The sequence below is a fragment of the Dendrobates tinctorius genome, unplaced genomic scaffold (assembly GCF_039654945.1).
Source record: "Dendrobates tinctorius isolate UK_male_01 unplaced genomic scaffold, ASM3965494v1 ptg000126l, whole genome shotgun sequence".
Taxonomy (NCBI): Eukaryota; Metazoa; Chordata; class Amphibia; order Anura; family Dendrobatidae; genus Dendrobates; species Dendrobates tinctorius.
In genome coordinates this window covers 10313466-10338877 of record NW_027361794.1, presented here as the reverse complement: position 1 = coordinate 10338877, position 25412 = coordinate 10313466, and the positions used below count along the sequence as shown (strand labels likewise).

At 45.5% G+C, this 25412-nt stretch overlaps 1 protein-coding gene across 1 annotated transcript in view; it reads left to right on the top strand.

Annotated features, from left to right (window-relative positions):
* The window catches only part of LOC141047284 (uncharacterized), a 63561-nt gene extending 39187 nt beyond the window's left edge, over positions 1-24374 (top strand). Inside the window, exon 8 of the mRNA XM_073542314.1 lies at positions 21333-24374. Within this exon, the coding sequence (XP_073398415.1) occupies positions 21333-23035 (1703 nt within the window). The 3' untranslated portion in view covers positions 23036-24374. The remainder of the gene's footprint in view (positions 1-21332) is intronic.
* Positions 24375-25412: the final 1038 nt, after the last annotated feature.

Here is a 25412-nt window from a genome sequence, read left to right as displayed (position 1 = left end):
GTAGTCTGGTTTGTGGCACAGTGGGGCCACAACTCTCCGGCTCGCGCCATTCAGCCAAGACAAGAGTGTGACAAGTGTGCCCACAGTACCAGTAGAATAAGAGGGGTAGGAAACTAGGTGGCACTGGTCACATTGAGTCTCTCATACTTTTTACTGGTGTATAATCATATGCCCTGAGCACCCCGATTAAGTGCGCCAGCCCCAGACAACAGGGTACAAACAAATCACTATTACCATCAGTCCAAGTGGACAATTATATACGTAAAGTTAATGATGTCCCTGTGCCAAGCAATGCGGAGGATCAGAATAAACTGAGGAGACCAGAGCAGCGGGGTATGGGGAGAAGAATTATATGGGGCCCATTATGCTGTATGAAGTAATACATGGGGCCCATTATGCTGTATGAAGTAATATATGGGGCCCAATATACTGTATGGAGCATTATATGGGACCCATAATACTGTATGCAATAATATATGGGGCCCATAATACTGTATGGAGCATTATATGGGGATAGGGATGACTTTCTGTTGTGGATCTGACCGCTGGGACCCCAATGATCCTGGGGAACGTAGCTTTGAAGAGCACCATGTAAATTGAGCTGTGGTCAATCATACGCACTGTGGTGCCATTCACATGTGGCTCTTCAAATAACTCCTTTAAGGCCGGTTTCACATAGCGTTAACACAGCCCGACCAATGCATAGCGATGACGGGCTGCGTTAGCGCTATAGCGTAACGCGATATGTGTAATGCTATACCGCTAGCGCTGATGGAGCCTCAGATGCTGCAGCCTGTTGCCGAGGCTCCGTCAATGAATAACGGTACGTCGCGAATGTATGGCGCTTTACGGCATACGTTGCGATGCGCCACATAATGGGGGTCTATGGCGGTGTTAACGGACTGCGTTATACCGCGGTGTAACGCAGTCCGCTCAACGGACTGCCATAACGCAGTGTGACTCCAGCCTAAGAGAGTGATGAGGGGATGACAAAGTATAGCAAAATTTCACTGATCAGGGCTGATGAGTGTTATAGTTTGTGGGCTGGTGGGATTTGTGTGGCAGGGCTGCATTTTTGTCTCAGTCCGGCCCTGTGCCAGGCCTACCATTGCCATTAATGACCCTTGTTCTGGATACTTCTGTGTTGTTCTTGTATGTGCGGGTGATGGCGCTGACATGCTTTTTTTGGACACCTTTTTTTTTCTATTTATCTAAATCAAAATGTCCACTATTGTACTCAGTTTTACAATATAGATTTAAAAATTTACTTTGTGTGCGGGGGGGGCGTCATTTTGCTGTTCGCCTCAGGCAGCAGAGAGGCTAGGTTCACCCCTGGATCCAGGATACAGCCTACAATGATTCATCGTTTAGCCACTGTGGTGTAGTGACCACTGTGTCCGCTGGGGGGCGCTGTGTGGGTGTCCCAGGAGAGAGGATGAGTGGCAGGATGCTGAATGATCGTTATGTATCCCAAGGTAGGTGGCATTGTGATGGAAGTTTGAATATGTGTGTTGATCAGCAGAGGTACTGCTGAGCTTTTGTTACACTGCGTCAGGGAGAGCTTTCCAGGTAGTTGGTGAGACGGGCGATACCAGCTACCTACAAATCCACCTAGGGGTGTGTCTAAAAACGCCTATAGTAAAGACTGTGTGTGAATGAGTGAAGGAGCTGTGATGAGGTCATAGCCATGTGATCCGGTGGGCGTGGCTATGGACCATATAAGGTGACCAGGGTAAGTCACATGAGTGGATGCTTGGACCCAGTTGGTCCGTATGGAAGGTCTCGTCTGGGCTGACGTGAGACCGAATAAGCAAGATGTGGCTGCCTTCCTAAACAAGCACGTGTGGACACTGTGTTTAATGGCTGCAAGTGCCTGAGAGTTCCCAGGGGAGGGAATGAACTTCTGCAGTATGGAGAAGCAGCCATGAGGTAACCCTGACGGGGTGAGATAACTGTGAGGCTAGAAAGCCTGCGCATTGGACATTGCCTAACCTGTATGACTAAAGGGCTAACAGAGTGGAGCTCTGTCATGGACGCTATGCTGTTTGATATGAACTTGATGTTGCTGGTCATGGTTTATGATGCCTGAATAAACCGCATGGACTGTTACTGTTTTATGGAAAACCCGTGCCGGATCTGATTATTTGGCTGCCAAGCGAGTGTCCCCAACCTTAATAACAAGCGCTACCTTACACCACCATCAATTGCCATAATCTGTTTCATGCCCATCAGATGATCGGTGTAACAGATGCGGGTGTGAGGCTCGGCCTAAGAAATGCCCGTCCAAAATATGTTGCCATACACACACGTGTCTGCATAATGGGTAAAGTGCAACATGTTCCTGAGATGCTGAATTAAAGAAAGCAGATCATTTTCGGAGGAAAACCAGACAAACTGATGGATGCTCGTGAAACACTAAGTTTAAAGAGAAGTGCACTGTTCGTAACTATAAACACACCCGTCGCACAAACTTCTTCATCTTCACCCATACATATTACCAATAATATCCAAATGTCCCAGTCGAAAATTATTTGTACTAGTGTAACGAACACTGTTAAAGGAATGCCTCTAAACGTACATAACCATGACCCTTGGAAACACCAGATTTCCTCTTTACAAGATATGGATGATGATGGTATTGATGACGACTTCAAAATTTACCACATCCACTCCAAGAAGATGAATATCACAGCTGCAAAACATGTGCAAAAAATGTCTGGAAAATCATTTTCTCTAGGGCAAAGTTTCCCTCATACTAAAGTGTAATATATCAAAAAACCTGCCATTAATCATGTAGGAAAAAGGAAGGCATAGGCAAATAAATAGATTCATAAAATTATTAAATTATTAGACATAAACAAATATAAAATGAAGCAAGGAGATTTACCAAAATTGCCAGGGTCGAATAAATACACCAATACACAGGAAAACAAAGTATTGTTATCCCTAAAAAAACACTTAGTAGTTCCACAATGAATTTAAACTGGATCTATTAAATGAAAAAGTGCTTAATGCAAAAATTCAAAAACCGCTCACAGATGGTACACAATAATATAATGCAGTGCAATGTTCAATCAAAAAAGTGCAATATATGCAAAATTGTACATTACATCCAGAATAGTTTCACTTTGAAGGACTTTATGGCTCATATCAATCCACAAGATGACACTGGTCTCATACTTCAAAATTTCAGTGGAAAATCATTTACCCACTGATAGGTTGTGTATGTTCTGACTTATGTAACATCATTTGGGTGATAATAATTATATCAATTTGCTTTACAATATATTCATGTTTTTCTTTAAGGCTTCCGAATATAATGTTGTAAAAGTCAAAACAAGTTGGTGAAGTGTGTTTTAACTCAAATGTGAAAGTAATTGTCATCTTTACTATTTCTCCATTCCGTGTGCGGCTAAAGCACCTCATTGATCTTATTGAGTTTCTTTGGCAAGAAAACAACAGCTTCATCAATACCACGTGCTTTTCCTTTTAATTCATCATGATGGTAAAGTAGAGGTGAGATTAGGGATCTAGATAACATCTGTGGACTGTAGTCAACATGACACTGTGCCAAGACCCACTGGGGTCTAGCTACCAATTTGACATAGTTTGTGCACAGCTGAACAGAGTTGTCAGAAAAACAAGATTTTGATTCAATAACATGCTGGATGGATTGTCTAGTGGAAACACCCATATAGTATTATTATTATTATTTATTTATATAGCGCCATTAATTCCATGGTGCTGTACATGAGAAGTGGTTATAGTTGGTAATAGATATCGTTTACCGTGAACAAATTTAAAATGACAGACTGGTACAGAGGGGAGAGGACCTTGTCCTTGCTGACTTACATTCTACGGGATAATGGGGAAGAGACAGAAGTTTGGGGGTGCGCTCCTCGGGTGGTGGAGAGGTGGCAGCTCGGGTGGTGGTGTAGAAGTCACATCTACGACCACCACGCTCTCCAATTGGCACTTCTTGAAATGCAGCCAAAATGTCAAAATCTCTAGCTTCTGTTATAGAAAATGCAGGGGCTTCTTTTTGACGTCATCGTCCAACCAGTTCAGTATTAGTAGGTGATGGTTTGTCAGAATCCTGACCAGGAACACCAGTCTTCATTAGTTGTGAGTCCTAGCCCCATGCTCTTCCAGGTGCTCTTCCTCTGGCTCTTCCAGTCATGGTTTAATCAAGATTTCCCCTTTTGTAATCCAGAGACAGCGTACAACACCGCCCAAGCCTTCACCCTCTGCTCCTCAGACTTTCTATCTGCACAGTGACTGCCTCTAGTCAGAAGATGATGGTGGTAGTAGTTGGAGCATTTAAGACAGTCATGAAGCAGCCATAACAACTTGAAACAGAAGTATTTTGACCTAGATACCACACTGTTCAATATGTGGCCTGTATTTTTACCCCAAAATAGTGTAGAGAACTAGGGTAACAGACAGCAAATACAGTGGAATGTAGGCCTGAATTGCCGCAATTTGTAGTCTACAAATACATCAGATGTCTGACAGCGATACCAGACGGTTCAATATGTGGCCTGAATTTTTTATTTTTAAAAGTCTTTAAAAAATAACCAGATTCGGCCAGACCAAACAGTTGGACTGGCAACTTCCATCATGTTGGTGTTACGACGAATGGTTGACCGCCTTCTGTCTGCAACCACCACATGGCTTCTTCCTGCCTGAAGGGGTGCTACACCTCCATCTCCCTGTGTGCTGCTGTCCCCGCTCTGCATGTCCTCCTGCCAGGTTGGGTCAGTTACTATATCATCCATCACCTTATCTTCCACTTTTGTATCCTGGTCCTTCTCCTGACTTTCCAGCAAATGTGTCTCATCATCGTCTACCTCTTTGGACCATGGCTGCTCAAATATTTGGGCATCACTACATGTAATCTCATATTGCCCCACTTCAAGTGTAACGTCCGATTGGCCCGAATCTATAAATGGAAAAGTGAACAGCTCTTCAGAGTGTCCGAGTGTGGGATCAGTTGTCTCAGGGCACTCAGCATGGTGGGAGGAAGGAGGATCAGGGTGAGGTATATGCGGTCCAGATTCACAGCTACTCAGACATGACCGTGTGGAAGACAGGGTGCTGGTGATAGTGGCCATGTAACTGGAAGTATTATCCGCTATCCAACCAACAACGTTTTCACACTGCTCTGGCTTCAATAGTGATGTCTTGCTGCGGTCCCCTCAGACTTCGGACACTAAGGTTCAGCGATAAGATGTGGATGTTTTCTGTGGCTCAATTTCAGCTTGCCCACGGCCTCGGCCTTGACATGCACAATCACCATCACGTCCACTTCCCTGTTCCTTACCACATGCCTTGACCATTGTAAATGGACTAGAAAATTTTACATGTTAACTACAAATGGCTGAATTTAGAGCGAACTTGTATGTGATACGTGTGCGGGAAAAACACACTTTAAACTATCTGGACTGTAGTTAAAAAATTTTGGGGGGTTATCCAATTGATGCCACTAAGTACCATAACAGACTGCAAAAACACTAGAATATGTAGGCCTAAAATGCCCAAATTTGTGGCACACAGATGTATGAGGCGTGTCACAGATAGACCACACTGTAAAATCTGTGGCCTATTTTATTTAAAAAAGCAACATAGTGCTGTATATAACTGGAGTAACAGACAGGAAAAACAGTGGAATACCAGCCTAAAATGCCCAAACTTGGACCACACAGATATATAAGGCCTGGCACAGCGATACCACACTTACAAATATGTGGCCTTCTTTTTTATTTTTTATGCTAAATAGTGCTGTATATAACTACAGTGACAGACAGGAAAAAAATGGAATACCGGCCGATCTAAAATGGCCAAACTTGGAGCACGCAGATATGAGTCCTGGCACGGAGATACCACTCTGCCAAATATGTGGCCTGTATTTTTTTAATGCAAAATAGTGCTGTGTATAACTAGTGTGACAGCAAAAAAATGGAATTTAGACCTAAAATGCCCAAATTTTTAGCACACAGATGTAGTATTATTATACATTTATTTAGCGCCATTTATTTCATGGCGCTTTACATGTGAAAAGGGAAATATAGACAAGTACTATAAACATGTGTAAAACAAGGGACACACAAGTACAGAAGGAGAGCGGACCCTGCCTGCGAGGGCTCACAGTCTATAGGAATGGGTGAGGATACACTAGTGGAGGGTAGAGCTGGTTTTACGGTGGTTCAGTAGACCGAGGATCATTGCAGGCTGTAGGCTTGTCGGTACAGGTGGGTCTTCAGGTTTTCTTGAAGGTTTCTGTTGTTGGTGAGAGTCTGGTCTGTTGCGGCAGAGAGTTCCAGAGTATGGGGGAGGCACGGGAGAAGTCTGAAGTCTTACATGCGGTTATGGGAAGAAGAGATGAGGGGGGAGTAGAGAAGGAGATCTTGAGAGGATCGAAGGTTGCATGTGGGTAGGTACCGGGAGACCATGTCACAGATGTATGGAGGAGACAGGTTGTGGATGACTTTGTATGTCATGGTTAGGGTTTGGAACTGGAGCCTTTGGGCAATAGGAAGCCAGTGAAGGACCTGGCATAGGGGGGAGGCTGGGGACTAGCGGGGGGGACAGGTGGATTAGTCAGGCAGCAGAGTGTAGCATGGACTGGAGTGATGCCAGAGTGCTGGAGGGGAGGCCAGAGAGTAGGAGGTTGCAGTAGTCGAGGTGGGAGATAAGGGTGTGCACTAGTGTTTTTGTGGTTTCATGGTTGAGGAATGCACGGATCCGGGAAATATTTTTTAGTTTGAGGCGGCAGGAGGAGGCAAGGGCCTGGATATGTGGTTTGAAAGATAGGGCAGAGTCAAGGATCACCCCAAGGAACTGAGCGTGCGGGACTGGGGAATGCGAGCAGTCATTGACATTGATGGATAGGTCTGGTGGAGGGGTAGAGTGAGATGGGGGAAATATAAAGAATTCTGTTTTGTCCATGTTCAGTCTGAGAAAGCGAGCAGAAAAGAAGGCTGAAATAGCAGACAGACATTGTGGAATTTTGTTCAGTAAGGTGAGGTCAGGTCCAGATAGGTAGATCTGCGTGTCATCGGCGTAGAGGTGATACTGAAAGCCGTGAAATTCTATGAGCTGTCCCAGGCCGAAGGTGTAGATGGAGAAGAGTAGGGGTCATAGGACTGAGCCTTGAGGAAGACCGACAGACAGGGAGCGAGGTGAGGAGGTGGTGGGTGAGAGAGAGACACTAAATATTCGGTCTGTTAGGTATGATGAGATCAAGGATAGGGCCAAGTCTGTTATGTCAAGAGATGAGAGAATCTGTAGCAGGAGGGAATGGTCCACGGTGTCGAAGGCAGAAGACAGGTCCAGGAGAAGGAGGACAAGAGTAGTGTCGCTTGCTCTTGGCGGTTAGTAGGTCGTTAATGACTTTAGTTAGGGCAGTTTCAGTTAGTGATGCTGACAGAAGCCAGATTGTGACCGGTCAAAGAGGGAACAGGAGGACGTGGGAGGACAGATCAAGATATACATGCTGTTCCAGTAGTTTTGAGGTGTAAGGGAGAAGAGATATTGGGCGATAGTAGGACACAGAGGATGGGTCGAGAGAGGGCTTTTTGAGGATGGGTGTGATTGAGACATGTTTGAAGGATGAGGGAAAGACACCATTTGTAAGTGAAAAGTTGAAGAGGTGGGTTAGGGTTGGGAAGAAGGCTATGGCAAAGTTAGGGATGAGATGGGACGGGAGCGGGTCAAGCGCAAGTGGTGAGGTGTGAACTTGACAGGAGGGTGGAGAGCTGATCTTCTGTCATGGTAGAGAAGCTGGTTTTGGAAGAACAGGGCTGAGCGGCTAAGAGGGGCTGCGGGCCAAAGCTTTCTCTGATCATATCGATCTTCAGCTTAAAGAAGGAGGCAAAGTCTTCAGCAGAAATGAGAGGAGAGGTAGGAGGTGCTGTGGGACGGAGTAGAGAATTGAAAGTGTTGAAAAGCTGTTTAGGGTTGTGAGACAGGGAGGATATGAGAGATGCAAAGTAAGTTTGTTTTGCGGCAGAGAGCGTGGACTTGAAGTTGGCAAGGGACTGCTTGTATGTGTTGAAGTGCTCAGTAGAACGGGTTCTCTTCCATCTCCGCTCAGCAGCCCTGGAAACCCGTCTCAGTTCTTTGGTGAGGCTGGTCAGCCAGGGCTGCCTGTTGATAGTACGAGTTTTGCTCTGCGTGAGGGGGGCAGCCGAATCAAGTGTTGCTGTTATTGTGGTGTTATAAATGTAACAGAGTGCATCTTCTGAGAATGACCACCGATACATAAGAGAACTTCACTGAGCAAGTTATCTTGAGTAAACAGTATTTACTTCATATGGGTAAACATGAGATAAGAATTCAGTAGCACACAGTCCTGCCATAATACACTTAAAAGCGAACGTAAAAGTAACAACAACAATAGAGAACTTCCCTCCCCACAATACAGCAAACATATAACTTCACACTATTGCCATCTGCTGTCAGGCTAGTGTAAAGTCCTCCCTTCTCTTATAATAAGTCCTGATCTGTTGCATATGTCAACAATAAAAAGTGGCAGCAGCATCTGTGTCATGAAGGGAAGCTATGTCTGTGAGAGGGAGAAGGGACTCAGAGAGTGATTGTAAATTGAGATGTTTGAGATTTCTGCGAGGGTGAGCGAGTTTGTGGAGTGGGGGTTGCGCAGTAGGAGAGGAGAGGACAGAGAATGTCAGTAGGTTGTGGTCAGACAGTGGGAGGGTGAGTTAGTGAGAATAGTGAGGGAACAGAGACGGGTGAAGATAAGATCCAGCGTGTGACCATCTTTGTGAGTGGCCGCAGAGGACCATTGAGTGAGGCCAAAGGAAGCAGTCAGTGATAAAAGTTTAGAGGCAGCTGAGGTGGAAGTGTCAATGGGGATGTTGAAATCGCCCATGATGATGGTGGGGATGTCAGCAGAGAGGAAATGGAGTAACCAGGTGGTGAAGTGGTCGAGAAAGGTGGAGATGGCTAGTTCTGGGGCCAGTTGGAGGTTGGAGGGGGAATAGATGCGGATGGAGTGCACCTTGAACGAGGGAAGAGTAGCAGAGGGTGGAAGTTTAATTGGGGTAAAGGAGCACATATCATACAGAATCAAGCCAACTCCTCCACCACGTTTGTTGCTGGGGCGAGGGGCGTGTATGAGGCGTGTCACAAATATACCACCTTGTAAAATATGTGGCCTGTATGTATTTTTCTTGGAGTCCAGCAAAATACATAGTAACATAGTTATTAAGGTTGAAGGAAAACTTTAAGTCCATCTAGTTCATGGTGTCAAGAAATTGTGTAAGACACTCAAAAAAAAATTCTACTCTACCGTACTACATAAAAATGAAAGATTTTTCTGCGCACTCAAAAGTGATTATTGGGACCCCTTTAAAATTGCTGGATTTTCATGCTGTGCTAGGAAAAGGATCTGGCTGTATTGTGCAGTGTCAAAAAGCAAATGGAGAAAAAAAAGGGCTTTGGATTGCTTTGAAATAAAATAATCGATATTAACCTGGCAAAAAAAAATTTTCATAGCCAACTAGACCACAACAATAATGGCTGCGGTGTATCAGACAATCCCTGCATGGTGATTGGGTCGCTAAAGACCACCAAAATGCTGGGTGGAGACCCGAGTTCCCGCTGAGTAATCCCGGAAATGCTTGGTGCATTAGTTCCGAGTAGTGGCGAGCACATTCGCTCATCACTAATTGGCATGGCTCAAGCCCTGGTTTCATGGACTCACTCCACGTCATAAACTCCATTATGTTTTCGATCCTTAGGAATTCAGATTACTGCACAATCTCTTCTGAAATGAGGGGCACTAATACTTTCTCTACTCTTCTGGTCAGGACTCATAGCTGCTTAAGTAGTCCACCACAAATGAGTGTAACTTTGGTTTAGTGTTGTACTTCTCCAGTCATACATTCATTGTTTTTGGGTGTAAAATGTTTTTCATTCTTTGTCTTTTTTTACAGTTTCATTCTGTATGATTTTTGATTGTGGTGGGATCGGTCTGCCTCACTTATGTGAATCTGTAATTCCCTGGCAGTCCATAAAAAGGTCTCCATTGCCTCGTCCAAATGTCCATGATCTCAATTTAAAACACCTCAGCTCTGCAGTATTTTAAAAAGTTTTCTTTAAATGTGTAGTATTTTTTCAAGAAACTCATCTGACAGAAAATATTGGTCCTTACGATACTTCAGATTGACAAGAGCCATTGAACAACATACTCTAATTACTCCAGAGAGGTTTTATCACTACTCACTTTTTTCTGAAGACGACTGTTGAGTTAGCTTATTTCACGCAGTTTTGTGTTCCTAATCAGGGCACATTTTTCAAATCTGACATGTAACATAGTAACATAGTTATTAAGGTTGAAGGAAGACTTTAAGTCCATCTAGTTCAACCCATATCCTATCCTAACTTGCCCTAACGTGTTGATCCAGAGGAAGGCAAAAAAAACCCATGTGGCAAACAGAAAGCTTCACATTGGGGAAAAAAATTCAATCCCGACTCCACATACGGCAATCAGACTAGCTCTCTGGATCAACGCAATATTAAGGAAACTATTGTATATACCCTGTAATATTATACTTTTGAAGAAAGGCATCCAGTCCCTTCTTAAATTTTAGTAGGGAATCACTCATTACAACATCATATGGCAGAGAGTTCCATAGTCTCACTGCTCTTACAGTAAAGAATCTGAGTCTGTGAGTATGCTTAAACCTTCTTTCCTCCAGACGTAGAGGATGCCCCCTTGTCCCCGTCACAGGTCTAAGAGTAAAAAGATCATTAGAAAGGTTTTTGTACTATCCCCGCATATATTTATACATTGTAATAAGTTCACCCCTAAGCCTTCGATTTTCCAAACTAAATAACCCCAAGTGTAATAACCTGTCTTGGTATTGCAGACCCCCTAGTTCCCTAATAACCTTGGTTGCTCTTCTCTGCACCCGCTCCAGTTCAGCTATGTCTTTCTTATACACCGGAGACCAGAACTCTACACAGTATTCTAAGTGTGGTCGCACAAGTGACTTATATAGAGGTAAAATTATGTTCTCCTCATGAGCATCTATGCCTCTTTTAATGCATCCCATTATTTTATTTGCCTTGGCAGCAGCTGCCTGACACTGGCCACTAAATGTGAGTTTTTTGTCTACCCATACACCCAGGTCTTTTTTAGTGACAGTTTTGCCCAGTGTTTTACAATTAAGCACATAATTATACATCTTGTTTGTTCTACCCAAGTGCATGACCTTACATTTATCCCCATTGTAGCGGGGTCTTCCAAGCTGGGGTCTTCCAAGCTGGGGTACCTCTTTCGGTACCACCCCGTGTTTTCGGAGGTCCGCTCTGCGTTGGAAGGAGTCTGAATGAATGACGCTGGATGGAATTCCTTGGTTACATGGGCGCATATAAAAGATCACTGCTTCTCCATGTATTTCCAGTCTGACAACACTTTACTCACAGGACACAGAATATATATCACACAGATACAGAGGGCCGGCCAATAGACAAGCGTCAGGCCAGACATGCATTACAAAAGGAGCAGGTGGCCGGAGCCTGCGTATGTTTACTGTGTGAATTACAAAGGTAGGGGGAGGGCGGACACTGCTGATACATTAGGGACATGCATCTCACATGGAACCTATTATACATATATATAACTGCACAACATATTCTGGGTGCTGAGTGGTTCTGTAACACGGCTCCCCCTTTTCAGCGACGCGATCGGCATACACAGTCTGATCCTCAACGGATCGGTTTGGGGATGACAGAAGTTTATGGGGTTGGTACAAGTTCCGTTTGTCGACTTAGTCCATCGGCGTTACCATTTTGTTTGCCGGGTCTGTAGTGGATGGTGAAGTCCAGAGGTTGTAGGGCTAAACTCCACCGCAGCAATCTGGCGTTGTCTCCGGAGACCCGATTAAGCCAGACTAGGGGATTATGGTCCGTTAGGAGTGAAAATTGTCGTCCATACAAATATGGTTGCAACTTCTTGAGTGCCCATATTACCGCCAGGCACTCCTTCTCGATGGCTGCATAGCTTACTTCACGGGGCAGTAGTTTCCGACTCAGGTAAGCTACCGGGTGTTCTTGGCCGTCCGGCCCGACTTGGCTCAGTACTGCCCCCAATCCAAACATAGAAGCGTCTGTGTGAACAAGGAAACGTTTAGTTGGATTGGGTGCGGCCAATACAAGGGTATTGGTGAGGGCGTCCTTTAGTTGGCAGAAGGCTTCCTCACACTCTGGGGTCCAGGTTACCTGGCGGGGTTGGTTCTTACAGGTCAGATCAGTGAGGGGCTTGGCTACGCTGCTGTAATTGGGAACGAATTTCCTGTAATACCCCGCTGTCCCTAGAAACGCCATGACCTGGGTTTTAGTGCGTGGGATGGGCCATTTGGCTATGGCCTCAATCTTGGCTGGTTCTGGTCGCTGTTTCCCACTTCCCACCCAATGTCCTAAATACTGAACCTCTGCTTTGCCCACGTGACACTTGTTTGGGATCAGGGTGATTCCGGCCTGGTGGATCCTGTCCAATACTGTCTCTAGGTGATCTAGATGCTCTTCCCATGTCGCACTGTAGATGGCGATGTCGTCCAGGTAGGCACAAGCATAGTCCTGGAGACCATCCAGAAGCCGGTCAGCCAGCCTTTGGAAGGTCGCCGGGCATTCTTCATCCTGAATGGCATAACTCGAAACTGGAATAAGCCGAACGGGGTGACAAATGCCGACTTGGGAATAGCGTCAGGACTAAGGGGAATCTGCCAGTAGCCTTTGCATAGATCGATGGTGGTCAAATACTTTGTCCCCGCCAGCCGGTCTAACAACTCATCCACACGCGGCATGGGATATGCATCCTTCACTGTTTTCTCATTGAGCTTACGATAGTCTACACAAAACCGTGTAGTCCCATCCTTCTTGGGCACTAACACTACGGGGGATGCCCAGGGACTATGTGACTCTTCAATGACCTCTAAACGCAGCATCTCTTGAATCTCTTGTCGCATCCCCTCTCGTACAGACTCAGGACGCGGAAGGGGTTTTGTCGCAGGGGGGTCTGATCCTGGGTCTTAACCTTGTGTTGTGCCAGGCGAGTGTACCCTGGTGTCTCTGAAAATATCCTCTGTCACAGCCTCAACAACGCCTCCGCCTGCTGTCTCTCCCGGGGGCCTTGGTCTTCGCCCAAGTGTACCTGGTCCCATGTTTTAGACTGATTCCTTTCCCCTAAGACATCCGGCAAGGGAAGTCTGGCTAAATCCTCTGCTTCAGGTGCACAGATGGCCACTACCTCTTCAGGGCGCTCCCGGTAGGGCTTCAGCATATTCACGTGGAACATGCGGATAACCCTGGGGTTGTTACAATCGGCGACATTATAGGTTGTGTCGGCTATTTTCCCCACTACCTGGTAGGGCTCCTGCCATGCAGCTTGAAACTTATTCTGCTTAGTAGGCTCTAACACCAGGACCTTCTGTCCTATTTCCAAAGTGCGTTCTCTGGCCCTCCGATCGTACCATAAGCGCTGGCGCCGCTGTGTCGCCTGCAGGTTCTCACGTACAACCTGGGTCAGCTCCTGTAGGCGGTCCCGGAATTCCAGCACATAGGGTACATTAGGTACCCCTTCTATGAGGCCCTCCCCTTCCCAGTGTTCCAGCACTAAGTCTAGGGGTCCCCTTACCCGTCTCCCGTATACCAGCTCGAACAGGGAGAACCCCATGGATTCTTGGGGCACCTCCCGATAGGCAAACAGGAGGTGTGGCAAGAATTTCTCCCAGTCCCTGTAGGTCCTGGTAAAAGTCCCAATGAGCTGTTTTAATGTACCGTTAAAGCGTTCACACAACCCATTGGTTTGCCGGTGGTATGGGGCGCTGCTAATGGACTTTACGCCGCACAGCTTCCACAGTTGGTTGGTCACCTCTGCTGTAAACTGGGTACCCTGGTCCGAGATAATCTCCCAGGGAAATCCAAACTGTGAGAAAACCTGGAGCAGGGCGGCCGCCACCGTCTCTGCTAGTATGTTAGGTAACGCAACCGCCTCTGGATACCGTGTGGCATAATCTACCACTGTCACTATATACTTTTTCCCGGACGGACTGGGTTTGGCTAACGGCCCTATCAGATCGACCGCTACTCGGCTAAATGGTTCCTCCACAATGGGGAGGGGGCGTAATCTGGCCTTGCATCGATCCCCCCTCTTGCCAATGCGCTGACAACTGTCACAGGTCTGGCAGTACTGACGAACATCATAGGTTACCCCCGGCCAAAAGAAGTTTTGTGTCAGACGATGCCTGGTGCGACTGAGGCCGAAGTGCCCGGCCAAGGGTATATCATGAGAGATTCGCAATAACTCCTGCCTATACTTCTTGGGAACTACCAGCTGTTGTTTTGTAGTGGGGCTCGTCCCTGTGTGGTGCTGCTCTGTGATCTGGTAGAGGAGTCCCTGCTTCCATTCAAACTGTTCCCCTTCCAGTACCCCTCTCCCCTCCTGTGCCTTTCCACGATATCCCTCTAATGAAGGATCCTCAAGTAACTCCCTCTTAAATTCATCTGGGGTGGCCCAAGAAATGTGTCTGGCTATGGGAATATGTGTAGGGCTGGAATGTCTTACCTTGGCCTCTGAGTGTGATTCCGCCTCCGCAGCTCGAGCTTGTCTCCGGGTGGTCACAGGATATGTCTCAGCCAGAGGGGCCACTGATAATGCAGACATGGGCCCCAAGTCATTTCCCAGCAAGACGTCTGCAGGCAAATCCTCCATCAAGCCGACCTCAACAAGGCCATCCCCAACTCCCCAGTTCAGGCGAATCCTGGCAGTGGGTAGTCGATGTATTGCTCCCCCTGCTACACGGACTGCCACTGTCCGGTCCGTCTTCTCTTGGTCCCGGACGAGATGAGGCTTCACAAGGGTAAAAGTTGCCCCGGAATCTCTTAGTCCCTGCATACGTTTCCCATTAACCCACACGACTTGTCGATGCTGTTGTCGATTATCTGCCCGGGCTGCCTGCACGGGGTCTACTTCATGCAGCACTTCCTCCATCTCTTCCACCCCTTGGTAAATCGTAGCCCACAATGCCGGGTCAGCTTCACCTTGGTAGCAGTGTACAGCAGCCCGGCTGAAGGTAGCTGTCCCCGCCTTTGGCCACTGGGTATGCTGAGTCCGGTTGGGGCATTGTCTTTGCAGGTGGCCCAGCTGATGACAGGTGTGGCATCACGCCCCAGGGAGACTGTTGTAGGCCGGGTTTCTAGCTGGTCCCCCTACAATCTTCGGTGGTTTGGGGCCCTCCAGGTTAATGGGCGGGCCCCTAGTGACCACCTTTGATCCGGACAACTGCGGCCTCCTGGCATCATGATGTTCATCGGCCAGACGAGCGGCTTCCTCAAGAGTCGTTGGCCGCCTGTCCCGAAGCTATTCCTGTGTCTCGGGGTTTAGTCCATTAAAGAATCGTTCTAACAGGAAGAGCTGGAGGACATCCTCCTTAGTGGTTGCTTGGCTCCCTTGTACCCACTGTAGCAGTGACTGCCGTAATTTACAGGCCTATTCAGCGTGGGTATCGGTTACGCGTTTTATAAGTCCGCGGAACTTTTGGCGGTAGGCCTCTGGTGTCAGCGCATACCGGGCCAAGATCACTTCTTTGATCCGCTCATAGTCCATACAGTCCTCATCAGGTACCGTGCGATAGGCATCCGCTGCCCGGCCTGTCAGCTTGCTGGCCAGAATCTGAACCCATTCCTCCGGCTTTACTTGATGAAGAGCACACTGCCGCTCAAAGTCCTGCAGAAAGCCATCAATGTTTTCCTCTGCCTCCCCCAACTGTCGGAAGGCATTGTACTGAATCTTTTTGTGGCTTACTGTTGAAGGTACCTGATCGAAGGCCAGAGCTCCCCCTGCTCGCTGACACTCCTCTCTCTGCTCTGCCATCTCCATCTTGGACAGCTCCACTTTGGTCCGCTCTGCCATCTCCATCTTGGCTAGCTCTATCCTGGTCCTCTCGGTCATGTTTTCCTTCAGATCAGTACGCACATCAGCCATTACCTCTCGTATGATCTCCACTGCAGGGTTTGGGCCATAAAACGCCAGTCTGTTCTTTACCTCCCTCTGGAATTCGGTCTCCTCCACATTCACATTGGGGGGCGCTGCACTGTCGTGTTCCATGATGGCTGCTATCAAATCCGCATTTGCTTTGTTGCTGGTGATGAACCCTCAGGCTTCCACCAGGTCTTTTAATGTAGTCCTCTTTAACTTCTGGTAATTATTTTCCATTCATTCCTTTCCTCCTGTAGAAGGGGTATCAAATCCCGCTGGCTGCCACCAGTGTAACGGGGTCTTCCAAGCTGGGGTACCTCTTTCAGTACCACCCCGTGTTTTCGGAGGTCCGCTCTGCATTGGCTGGAGTCTGAATGAATGACGCTGGATGGAATTCCTTGGTTACATGGGCGCATATAAAAGATCACTGCTTCTCCACGTATTTCCAGTCTGACAACACTTTACTCACAGGACACAGAATATACAGTATATCACACAGATACAGAGGGCCGGCCAATAGACAAGCGTCAGGCCAGACATGCATTACAAAAGCAGCAGGTGGCCGGAGCCTGCGTATGTTTACTGTGGGAATTACAAAGGTATGGGGAGGGCGGACACTGCTGATACATTAGGGACATGCATCTCACATGGAACCTATTATACATACATATAACTGCACAACATATTCTGGGTGCTGAGTGGTTCTGTATTACCCATTAAAGCTCATTTGCCATTTATCAGCCCAAGCTTCTAATTTACATAGATCCTCCTGTAATATAAAATTGTCCTCCTCTGTATTGATTACCCTGCAGAGTTTAGTGTCATCTGCAAGTATTGAAATTCTACTCTCTATGCCCCCTACAAGGTCATTAATAGATATTTTAAAAAGAAGCGGGCCCAATACTGACCCCTGTGGTACTCCACTGCTAACCATGACCCAGTCCAAGTGTGCTCCATTAATAACCACCCTTTGTTTCCTATCCTTGAGCCAGCTCTTAACCCATTTACACATATTTTCCCCTATCCCCATTGTTCTCATTTTATGTATCAACCTTTTGTGTGGCACCATATCAAGAGCTTTTGAAAAGTCCATGTACACCACGTCCACTGCATTCCCTTAGTCCAGTCCGGAACTTACCTCTTCATAAAAGTTTATCAGATTAGTCTGACAGGAATGGTCCCTTGTAAACCCATGTTGATATTGGGTCATGAGGTTATTGTTCAGATACTCCAGTATAGCATCTCTTAGAAAACCCTCCAGGATCTTACCCACAGTTAATAATCTATAATAATCTTTATTTTTATATAGCGCTAACATATTCCGCAGCGCTTTACAGTTTGCACACATTATCATCACTGTCCCCGATGGGGCTCACAATCTAAATTCCCTATATTAGTATGTCTTTAGAATGTGGGAGGAAACCCATGCAAACACGGGGAGAACATACAAACTCCTTGCAGATGTTGTCCTTGGTGGGATTCGAACCCAGGACTAACCACTGAGCCACCCCACAGTTGAGGTTAAACTTACTGGTCTATAATTTCCAAGTTCAATTTTTGTCCCCTTTTTGAATATTGGCACTACATTTGCTATACGCCAGTCCTGTGGTACAGACCCTGTTATTATGGAATCTTTAAAGATTAAAAATAATGGTCTATCTATGACTGTACTTAATTCCTACAGTACTCAGGGGTGTATCCCATCCGGGCCCGGGGATTTGTCAATTTTAGTGATTTGCAGACTGCGCCGTACTTAAGCAGGTGACAGTTAATGGAGAATTTTTATCCCTGATCATGTTATCCGTCATAGGATTTTCTTGTGTAAATACTGTTGAAAAAAAGTCATTTAGCATATTGGCTTTTTGCTCATCCTCATCCACCATTTCACCCAGACTATTTTTAAGGGGGCCAACACTATCATTTTTTAGCTTCTTACTATTTATTAGGTTCACAAATTCCCTAATACCGGAAACAGCCCAACTCAAGTACAATATCACGATCAAATACTCCCAATTCAATTAAGAGAGAACTTAGAGTTTTTCAAGCTAAAATAACAAATTTTATTACACATAGTTAAAACATAAATCAGAGCATAAATACTAATAGGACACAGGGCAAATTAAATATGACCTTATGGAGCACAAAAATAGCACTTAAACATAAGTCTTTCACAATTAATGTGCACTGAAATACAAAATATAAAGTGCATATGTGCTTAAGTAAACAAAAATACCAGCTAAAGAGTTAATCGATATAAAGTGCAATCGCTTCTACCCTAGAGAAAACACCAGGCTGTATGCCCATTCAGAAGCTGGAAGGATATTTCAATACTCCGGTGTTAAAAAGGGAGATTAAGCTCTAAATCTAAATATATTATAGAGTGCACTCCCACGCAAATAGTATTATGACATTACTACATAAGACCCAAAATAAGGGAAAAGTGCTCGATAATATAAGGTGCCATAAAAGTGCAAACTTACATGAAAACATGCAGTAACGCTGCCCTCCTCCAACCTTCTAGCCATTTTCTCCCCCAGCACAGCTTCACTCTCCCCATTGAGGTGCAGCCCGTCCCTAGCGTAGAACCGGTAGCCAACTGAAAAGTCGGCCCAGTTCTCCAGGAACTCAAACCCCTACTTCCTACACCAATTCCTGAGCCACTTATTAACCTCCCTAATCTCCTGTTACCTCTCTGGTGTGGCACATGGTACAGGAAGTATTTCCGAAAATACCACCTTAGAGGTCCTTGCTTTAAGCTTGCAGTCTAGTTCCCTGAAATCATCTTTAAGAACCTTCCACCTACCTCTAACTTTGTCATTTGTGCCAATGTGCACCATGACCGCTGGATCCTCACCAGCCCCTCCCAGTAATCTGTCAACCCGATCAGTAATGTGTCGGACTCGAGCGTCAGGTAGGCAGCACACCGTTAGACGATCCCTGTCTTTGTGACGGATTGCCCTATCTGTTCCCCTAATAATTGAGTCCCCCACTACCAGCACCTGTCTGGTCTGCCCTGCTCTCCTATTTCCTCCCTTACTGGAGCAGACACTCCTCCAGCTTTCAGAGGACATGCCTTGCTGCAGCAGTGCTACTCCTGCACTAACACTCCCCTCATCTGCCAACTTAGCAAATTTATTGGGGTGTGCCAGATCAGGACTAGCCTCCCTGGTGCTCTTCCCTCTACCTCGCCTTCTAACTGTCACCCAGCTAGCTCCTTCATTGTCCTGCAGCTCCAACCTAGCATCCCCCCCTCATCTATCCCATTGAGCGTCTGCTCAGTGAGCAGAAGACTCCTTTCCATATTGTCTATGGATCTCAGTGTTGCCAGCTGCACATTTAGATCCAGTATCTGGGCTTCCAAATGCACAGCGTGCTCACATCTCGCACAGCAGTATGCTGTTCAAGGATTTCCTACATGCAGCAAGACGTACACTGGATGGCATCGGCAATAGTGGAGCACATCCTAATGGGGATTGCACCAGACAGAAAAGATAAGCAAAAATAAATAAAAAGTATTAATAAAATACTCCCTGAATCCAAAGTCACTGAATCACAAGTCACGCACTTACCACAGTTCGCACTTACGCTCAGGTCACAATCAGCTTGTTCACACTCGCTCAGGCAGAAGAGTTAAAAGAGATTTTTTTTTCCCTTTTACCAGCAAACCACCCTGCTGCTCAATGTACTTCCAAATGTGTCACTTTATGTGGTGATAACTTTGGAATTCTTCACAAATGATAACAAGAAATATATGAACCTTAAAAAGGTATTTTCCAACTTCTCTTGCATTCAACAATACCCTACATACAGTTGTACACTACGGTCTGGGCACATGGCAGAGTTAAAAATTGAAGGAGCGCCATTTAGCTATTTGAATGCAGATCTTGCTGGTATAGTTTGCAGGCCCAATGTACTGGGGCACTGTTCATGGTCACTTGGCAGTTCAAATGATGGCCACCAGGAACAAGGTTGGCACTATCTGCTCCATTTTCCAGATCCCAGAGATTGTCTTAACCTTCATCTTTTAACTCCTGTACATGGATCTTGAATTACACAGAGACCCCTAGGCTTGTACCACAGTGTGACCTGCTGTTATGTGGTGCAAGATGCCAGGAAGAATAGTCAGATAGCCGGGTCAGAACAAGTTGGGCAGAGAAAATACAAAATCAGACACAAAAGCAGTCAGTAAATGGTCTGAGGTCATAACAATAAACAAGTCCACAAGCCCGGCAGTTGACCACAGAGGACTGAACCAGAGGAGAATGAGGCTGTATTTGACAGCTTCCAGCAATATTCTTCAAGCTTTAGTAGGATGTGGTGCTTTCCAATTGGTGGAAGCAGGTAGCACATTACTGCAGCTGGAAAGCACACACCCATACTGCCAGACTGGATGGTACTACTGGCCCCAGCTATACTAATCTTAGAGGCTGTACAGAGCCTGCGCCATCCAGAGCTTCTAGCTGTGATGTCCTCTCCATTACCAGCACCGCCAGCAGAATGAATAAGGTGGCTCTTGGTCACCAAAGCAGGAGCACGTCTCAGAGCAGATGGGACACACCATTTGCAGAAGCCCTAATGTGATAAAATGGCAGAAAACCAGAGCAGTAGAAGTCCCCATAAAGTGAGTCAATTTTGGAAATTATAAGTCTCATTGGAAGAATCTCTAGTAGTAGTGACTATTTTGACTCCACAGCCACTTTCTTGAAATTATTATGCAGCGGATGTTGGTGAGTGAAAATTGCACATTTGCCATTTTATTGCCCAACACATAGTGCCCAGATTGTGCTCCAGGAGACACACACCGTAAAATAAGTTGGTTCTTCTCACTATAGTAATGCCAAATACATGGATGCTAAATGTGGTTTTGGCACACTTCAAGACTCAGAAGCAAGGGGAAGATTTGACTTTGGGAGGGGCGGATATTGCTGGATAGATTTACAGAAGCCATGTGGCTTTTCAAGAGTTTTTGAGACACTAATACTGTGAAGCCTCTGTATTTCCATTGACAGATAATGGATCCAAGTGGGGAGTTGTTTTTTTGTGAGATGAGTGGATGTTTTTATTAGTATTATTTTCACCTACATAACATTGTTTGATGGCTTTTTGTTCTATATTTGGAAAGCAGAATGAACAAACAGTTGAACACCACACTCCACTGATTCATCCTATGTGGTCGTCTATTAAACTGAATTGACATTTGTCTTGGTGAATAATTCAATATTTTTACATAACTTGCCATTTTTATGGATAGATTCAGTAGAAATGTTCAAAAACATAAACTTCAAAAATATTTTATTCAAAAAATAATAATTTGTTTTTTTCTTGGTAGGTCACTGCACTAGGAGATCAGCGGCACAGCTGACATCTTCACAGAAATCAAATTTTGTTATGCACCAGAGAAGTCATACAGGGAAGAAGCCATTATCATGTTCAGAATGTGGGAAATGTTTTACACAAAAATCAGATTTAATTAAGCACCAGAGATCTCACACAGGGGAGAAGCCTTTTTTATGTTCCGAATGTGGAAAACGTTTTATCCAGAAATCAGATTTGGTTAAGCACCATAGAACTCACACAGGGGAGAAGCCTTTTTCATGTTCAGAATGTGAGAAATGTTTTACACAGAAATCAGATTTAATTAAGCACCAGAGAACTCACACAGGCGAGAAGCCATTTTCCTGTTCAGAATGTGAGAAATGTTTTACACGGAAATCACAATTGGTTTTGCACCAGAGAAGCCACACAGGGGAAAAGCCTTTATCATGTTCAGAATGTGAGAAATGTTTTACCCAGAAATCAGATTTAATTAAGCACCAGAGAACTCACACAGGCGAGAAGCCCTTTTCCTGTTTAGAATGTGAGAAATGTTTTACATGGAAATCACAATTGGTTATGCACCAGAGAAGTCACACAGGGGAGAAGCCTTTATCATGTTCAGAATGTGAGAAATGTTTTACACAGAAATCAGATTTAATTAAGCACCATAGAACTCACACAGGTAAGAAGCCATTTTCCTGTTCAGAATGTGAGAAATGTTTTACACGGAAATCACAATTTGTTATGCACCAAAGAATTCACACAGGGGAGAAGCCTTTTTCATGTTCAGAATGTGGGAAATGTTTTAACCAGAGATCAAATTTTGTTAAGCACCAAAGAATACACACAGGGGAGAGGCCTTTTTCATGTTCAGAATGTGGGAAATGTTTTAACCAGAAATGGAGTCTTGTTTTACATCAAAGAACTTACACAGGGGAGAAGTCTTTTTCATGTTCAGAATGTGGGAAATGTTTTAACCAGAAATCAAATTTTGTTAAGCACGAAAGAATACACACAGGGGAGAAGTCTTTTTCATGTTCAGAATGTGGGAAAGGTTTTACAAAGAAATCAGATTTGGTTAGGCACCAGAGAAATCACACAGGGGAGAAACCCTTTTCTTGTTTAGAATGTGGAAAATGTTTTAACCAGAAATCAAATTTTGCTAAGCACCAAAGAACACACACAGGGGAGAAGCCTTTTTCATGTTCAGAATGTGGGAAATGTTTTACAAAGAAATCAGATTTGGTTAGTCACCAGACAATTCACACAGGGAATAAGCCTTTTTCCTGTTCAGAATGTGGGAAATGTTTTAACAAGAAATGGGGTCTTGTTTTACACCAAAGAACTCACACAGGGGAGAAGCCTCTTTCATGTTCAGAATGTGGGAAATGTTTTAACCAGAAATGGGATCTTGTTTTACACCAAAGAACTCACACAGGGGAGAAGCCTTTTTCATGTTCAGAATGTGGGAAATGTTTTGCCCAGAAATCAAATCTGATTAGGCACCAGAGAACTCACACAGGGGAGAAGCCTTTTTCATGTTCAGAATGTGTGAAAAGTTTTACACAGAAATCAGATTTGGTTAAGCACCAGAGAACTCACAAAGGGGAGAAGCCTTTTTCTTGTTCAGAGTGTGGAAAATGTTTTAACCAGAAAGCGTATCTTGATAGCCACCAGAGAACCCACACAGAGGAAAAGTCTTTTTCATGTTATTAATGTGGGAAATGTTTTTGACGGAAATCAATGTCCGGATTCCCTAACTAAGAGTGTCTTTTGTGCATTGACTGAAAGCTCAGTTGTCCAATCTGATGCTGAGCTTCTTTCAGGTGTTCCCTATTCCAGGTGATTTCTCAGCTACTTAGCTGAGCTGTCAGTTCCAGACCTCTACCTAATGTTATATCTGCTTAGTGGCTTGCCTTGTGCTGTTTGTTGATCTTTTTCTGCCTGACTTTGGATCTAATAATAACCGTCTGTATGCCTATCCACTTTGCTCTGATCCGCTATCTTCCTAGTATTCTGACATCAGACCATGACCTGACTTCACCTTTGCCTTTTCCCTTTAGTTTACTACATGTTCTGTTGGTATCTGACCAACGTTTGAGTACCCATCCGGGAGTAGTGACTAGCATCACATTACGTCTGGCATATACTCCCCCCCCCCCCCCCCCACCAATAGATCCAGTTCATACACTTAGTGATCAAGTGGCAAATCTGACCCGAATGGTCCACGATCTGGCCAGGGAGCATCAGAAGATACTCTTAACAGTCCCAGCTGCAGGGTCAGCTCTTTAGTACTATGGGTGCTACACAAAGCTCTCTGCTACCGACTGTAGTTATGATTTTATGACCTTCTGATGTGTAGGTGGTCTCTCCTGAACCAGTAGGTGCACTACCTAAGACATTTTTGGGGAAGAAAGACCAGTTTAGGGTATTCAGGGAGAGCTGTATAGTATTTTTTTACCTTCTTGGTTTTCTGGTAATGAGTCCCAGTGGGTGGGTATAATTATGTCCCTACTGTGAGGGGCCCTCAGACTTGGACATTTTCCTTATTTTCACTAGCCCCAGAACCATCTTCTGTTCATGCATTTTTTGACTCCTTTGGAATGATCTGTGAAACCCAGACAAAATCAAGATTGCAAATAGAGAAATCCCAATTGCATTCTAGATGCCTGTGTGGTGACACAAGTTGTGACCAACCCTACAAGGAAAAAATTACTCCAAAATACATGAATAAATGGGTGAATAAGGAGTATCTGATTTAATGTGGTAAAAACACATACAAATTGTATTAAAATGACAATAGAGTAAAGTGACAAGATACAAAAACAACACAAACAGCAAGGTCATACATCATGGGGAGTAAGGCATGAATTAATATCAGCCCCCATGGGGAGTAGAGTAAAAAAGTGTGCAGAGATATCAGTTAATACACCCTAATCATCCCTGTCTGAATCCATAATAGGCCCATAGTAGAAAATCGTATAAAAAAAGGTTGTAGTCAGCTTACCCATCTGCAAAGCAATCCCCAAGCCTGCCAACGCCCAGCACGGACTGTGGTGAGCATCCACATGAATTAGGAGCAAGAGGAAGAGAAAAAAGTGATCCAGCTGGAGACAGAGGCGGCTGCAATTTACAAAGCTTTATTGGACAACTTAAAAATATGTTGGTTCTTTAAAAATTTCTTATAGCAAACACCAAGCACACCAGTGAGGAGGATCAACGCGTTGCAACTAAAAAATAGTCTTAGTCAGATCATGACTAAGACTATTTTTTAGTTGCAACGCGTTGATCCTCCTCACTGGTGTGCTTGGTGTTTGCTATAAGAAATTTTTAAAGAACCAACATATTTTTAAGTTGTCCAATAAAGCATTGTAAATTGCAGCCGCCTCCGTCTCCAGCTGGATCACTTTTTTCTCTTCCCATAGTAGAAAATCAGCGTAATCATATAATGACCACTTGGTATAGTAGAGGGGCAGAGTTTGCCAAGGATAGATGGATGACCAACAGCCAGATGTCCTGTTTTAACCAAAAAGTGCAACTTGGTAGCCACCAGAGAACCCACACAGAGGAGAAGCCTGTTTCATTTATTAATTTGGGAAATGTTTTATACGCAAATCAACTTTTATTCGGACTCCCATGACAGCACCACGAGAGAGGGGATCCGCCCTTCGGGAACAGGAAACCTACAGATACAAAAGGGCGGCACCTCTCCCACGCATCAGTTGGTTTCCTGTTCCTGAGGGGACGGGATCCTGCAGATGACTAGATCCCAGGCCGGCCGGCCGGTTCAGGTAGCGGGGGGGGTCTCCTACCTCGGCCTGGTGCGGAGCTCCTGGAGGACGCCACGGTGGCACGGCAGTGGCGTAGACAGCAGGGAGCGGCGTCCGGAGGAGGTCCGTCTCCATAAGCAGACCGCGCCGGTGAGTATGCCCCCCCCGGGGACTCCCAGCTCCAGCGGTGCGATCGCGGTGGTCGGGGGGGGCCGGCGCGGCTGCAGGGCGCGCGGCTGCAGGGCGTTGGGGCCAGGGAGCGCTCCATAGTGCAGGGCCCGGGCGTTTCGTGTGACTTCCGGTTACGCCGGGAGTCGCGGTGA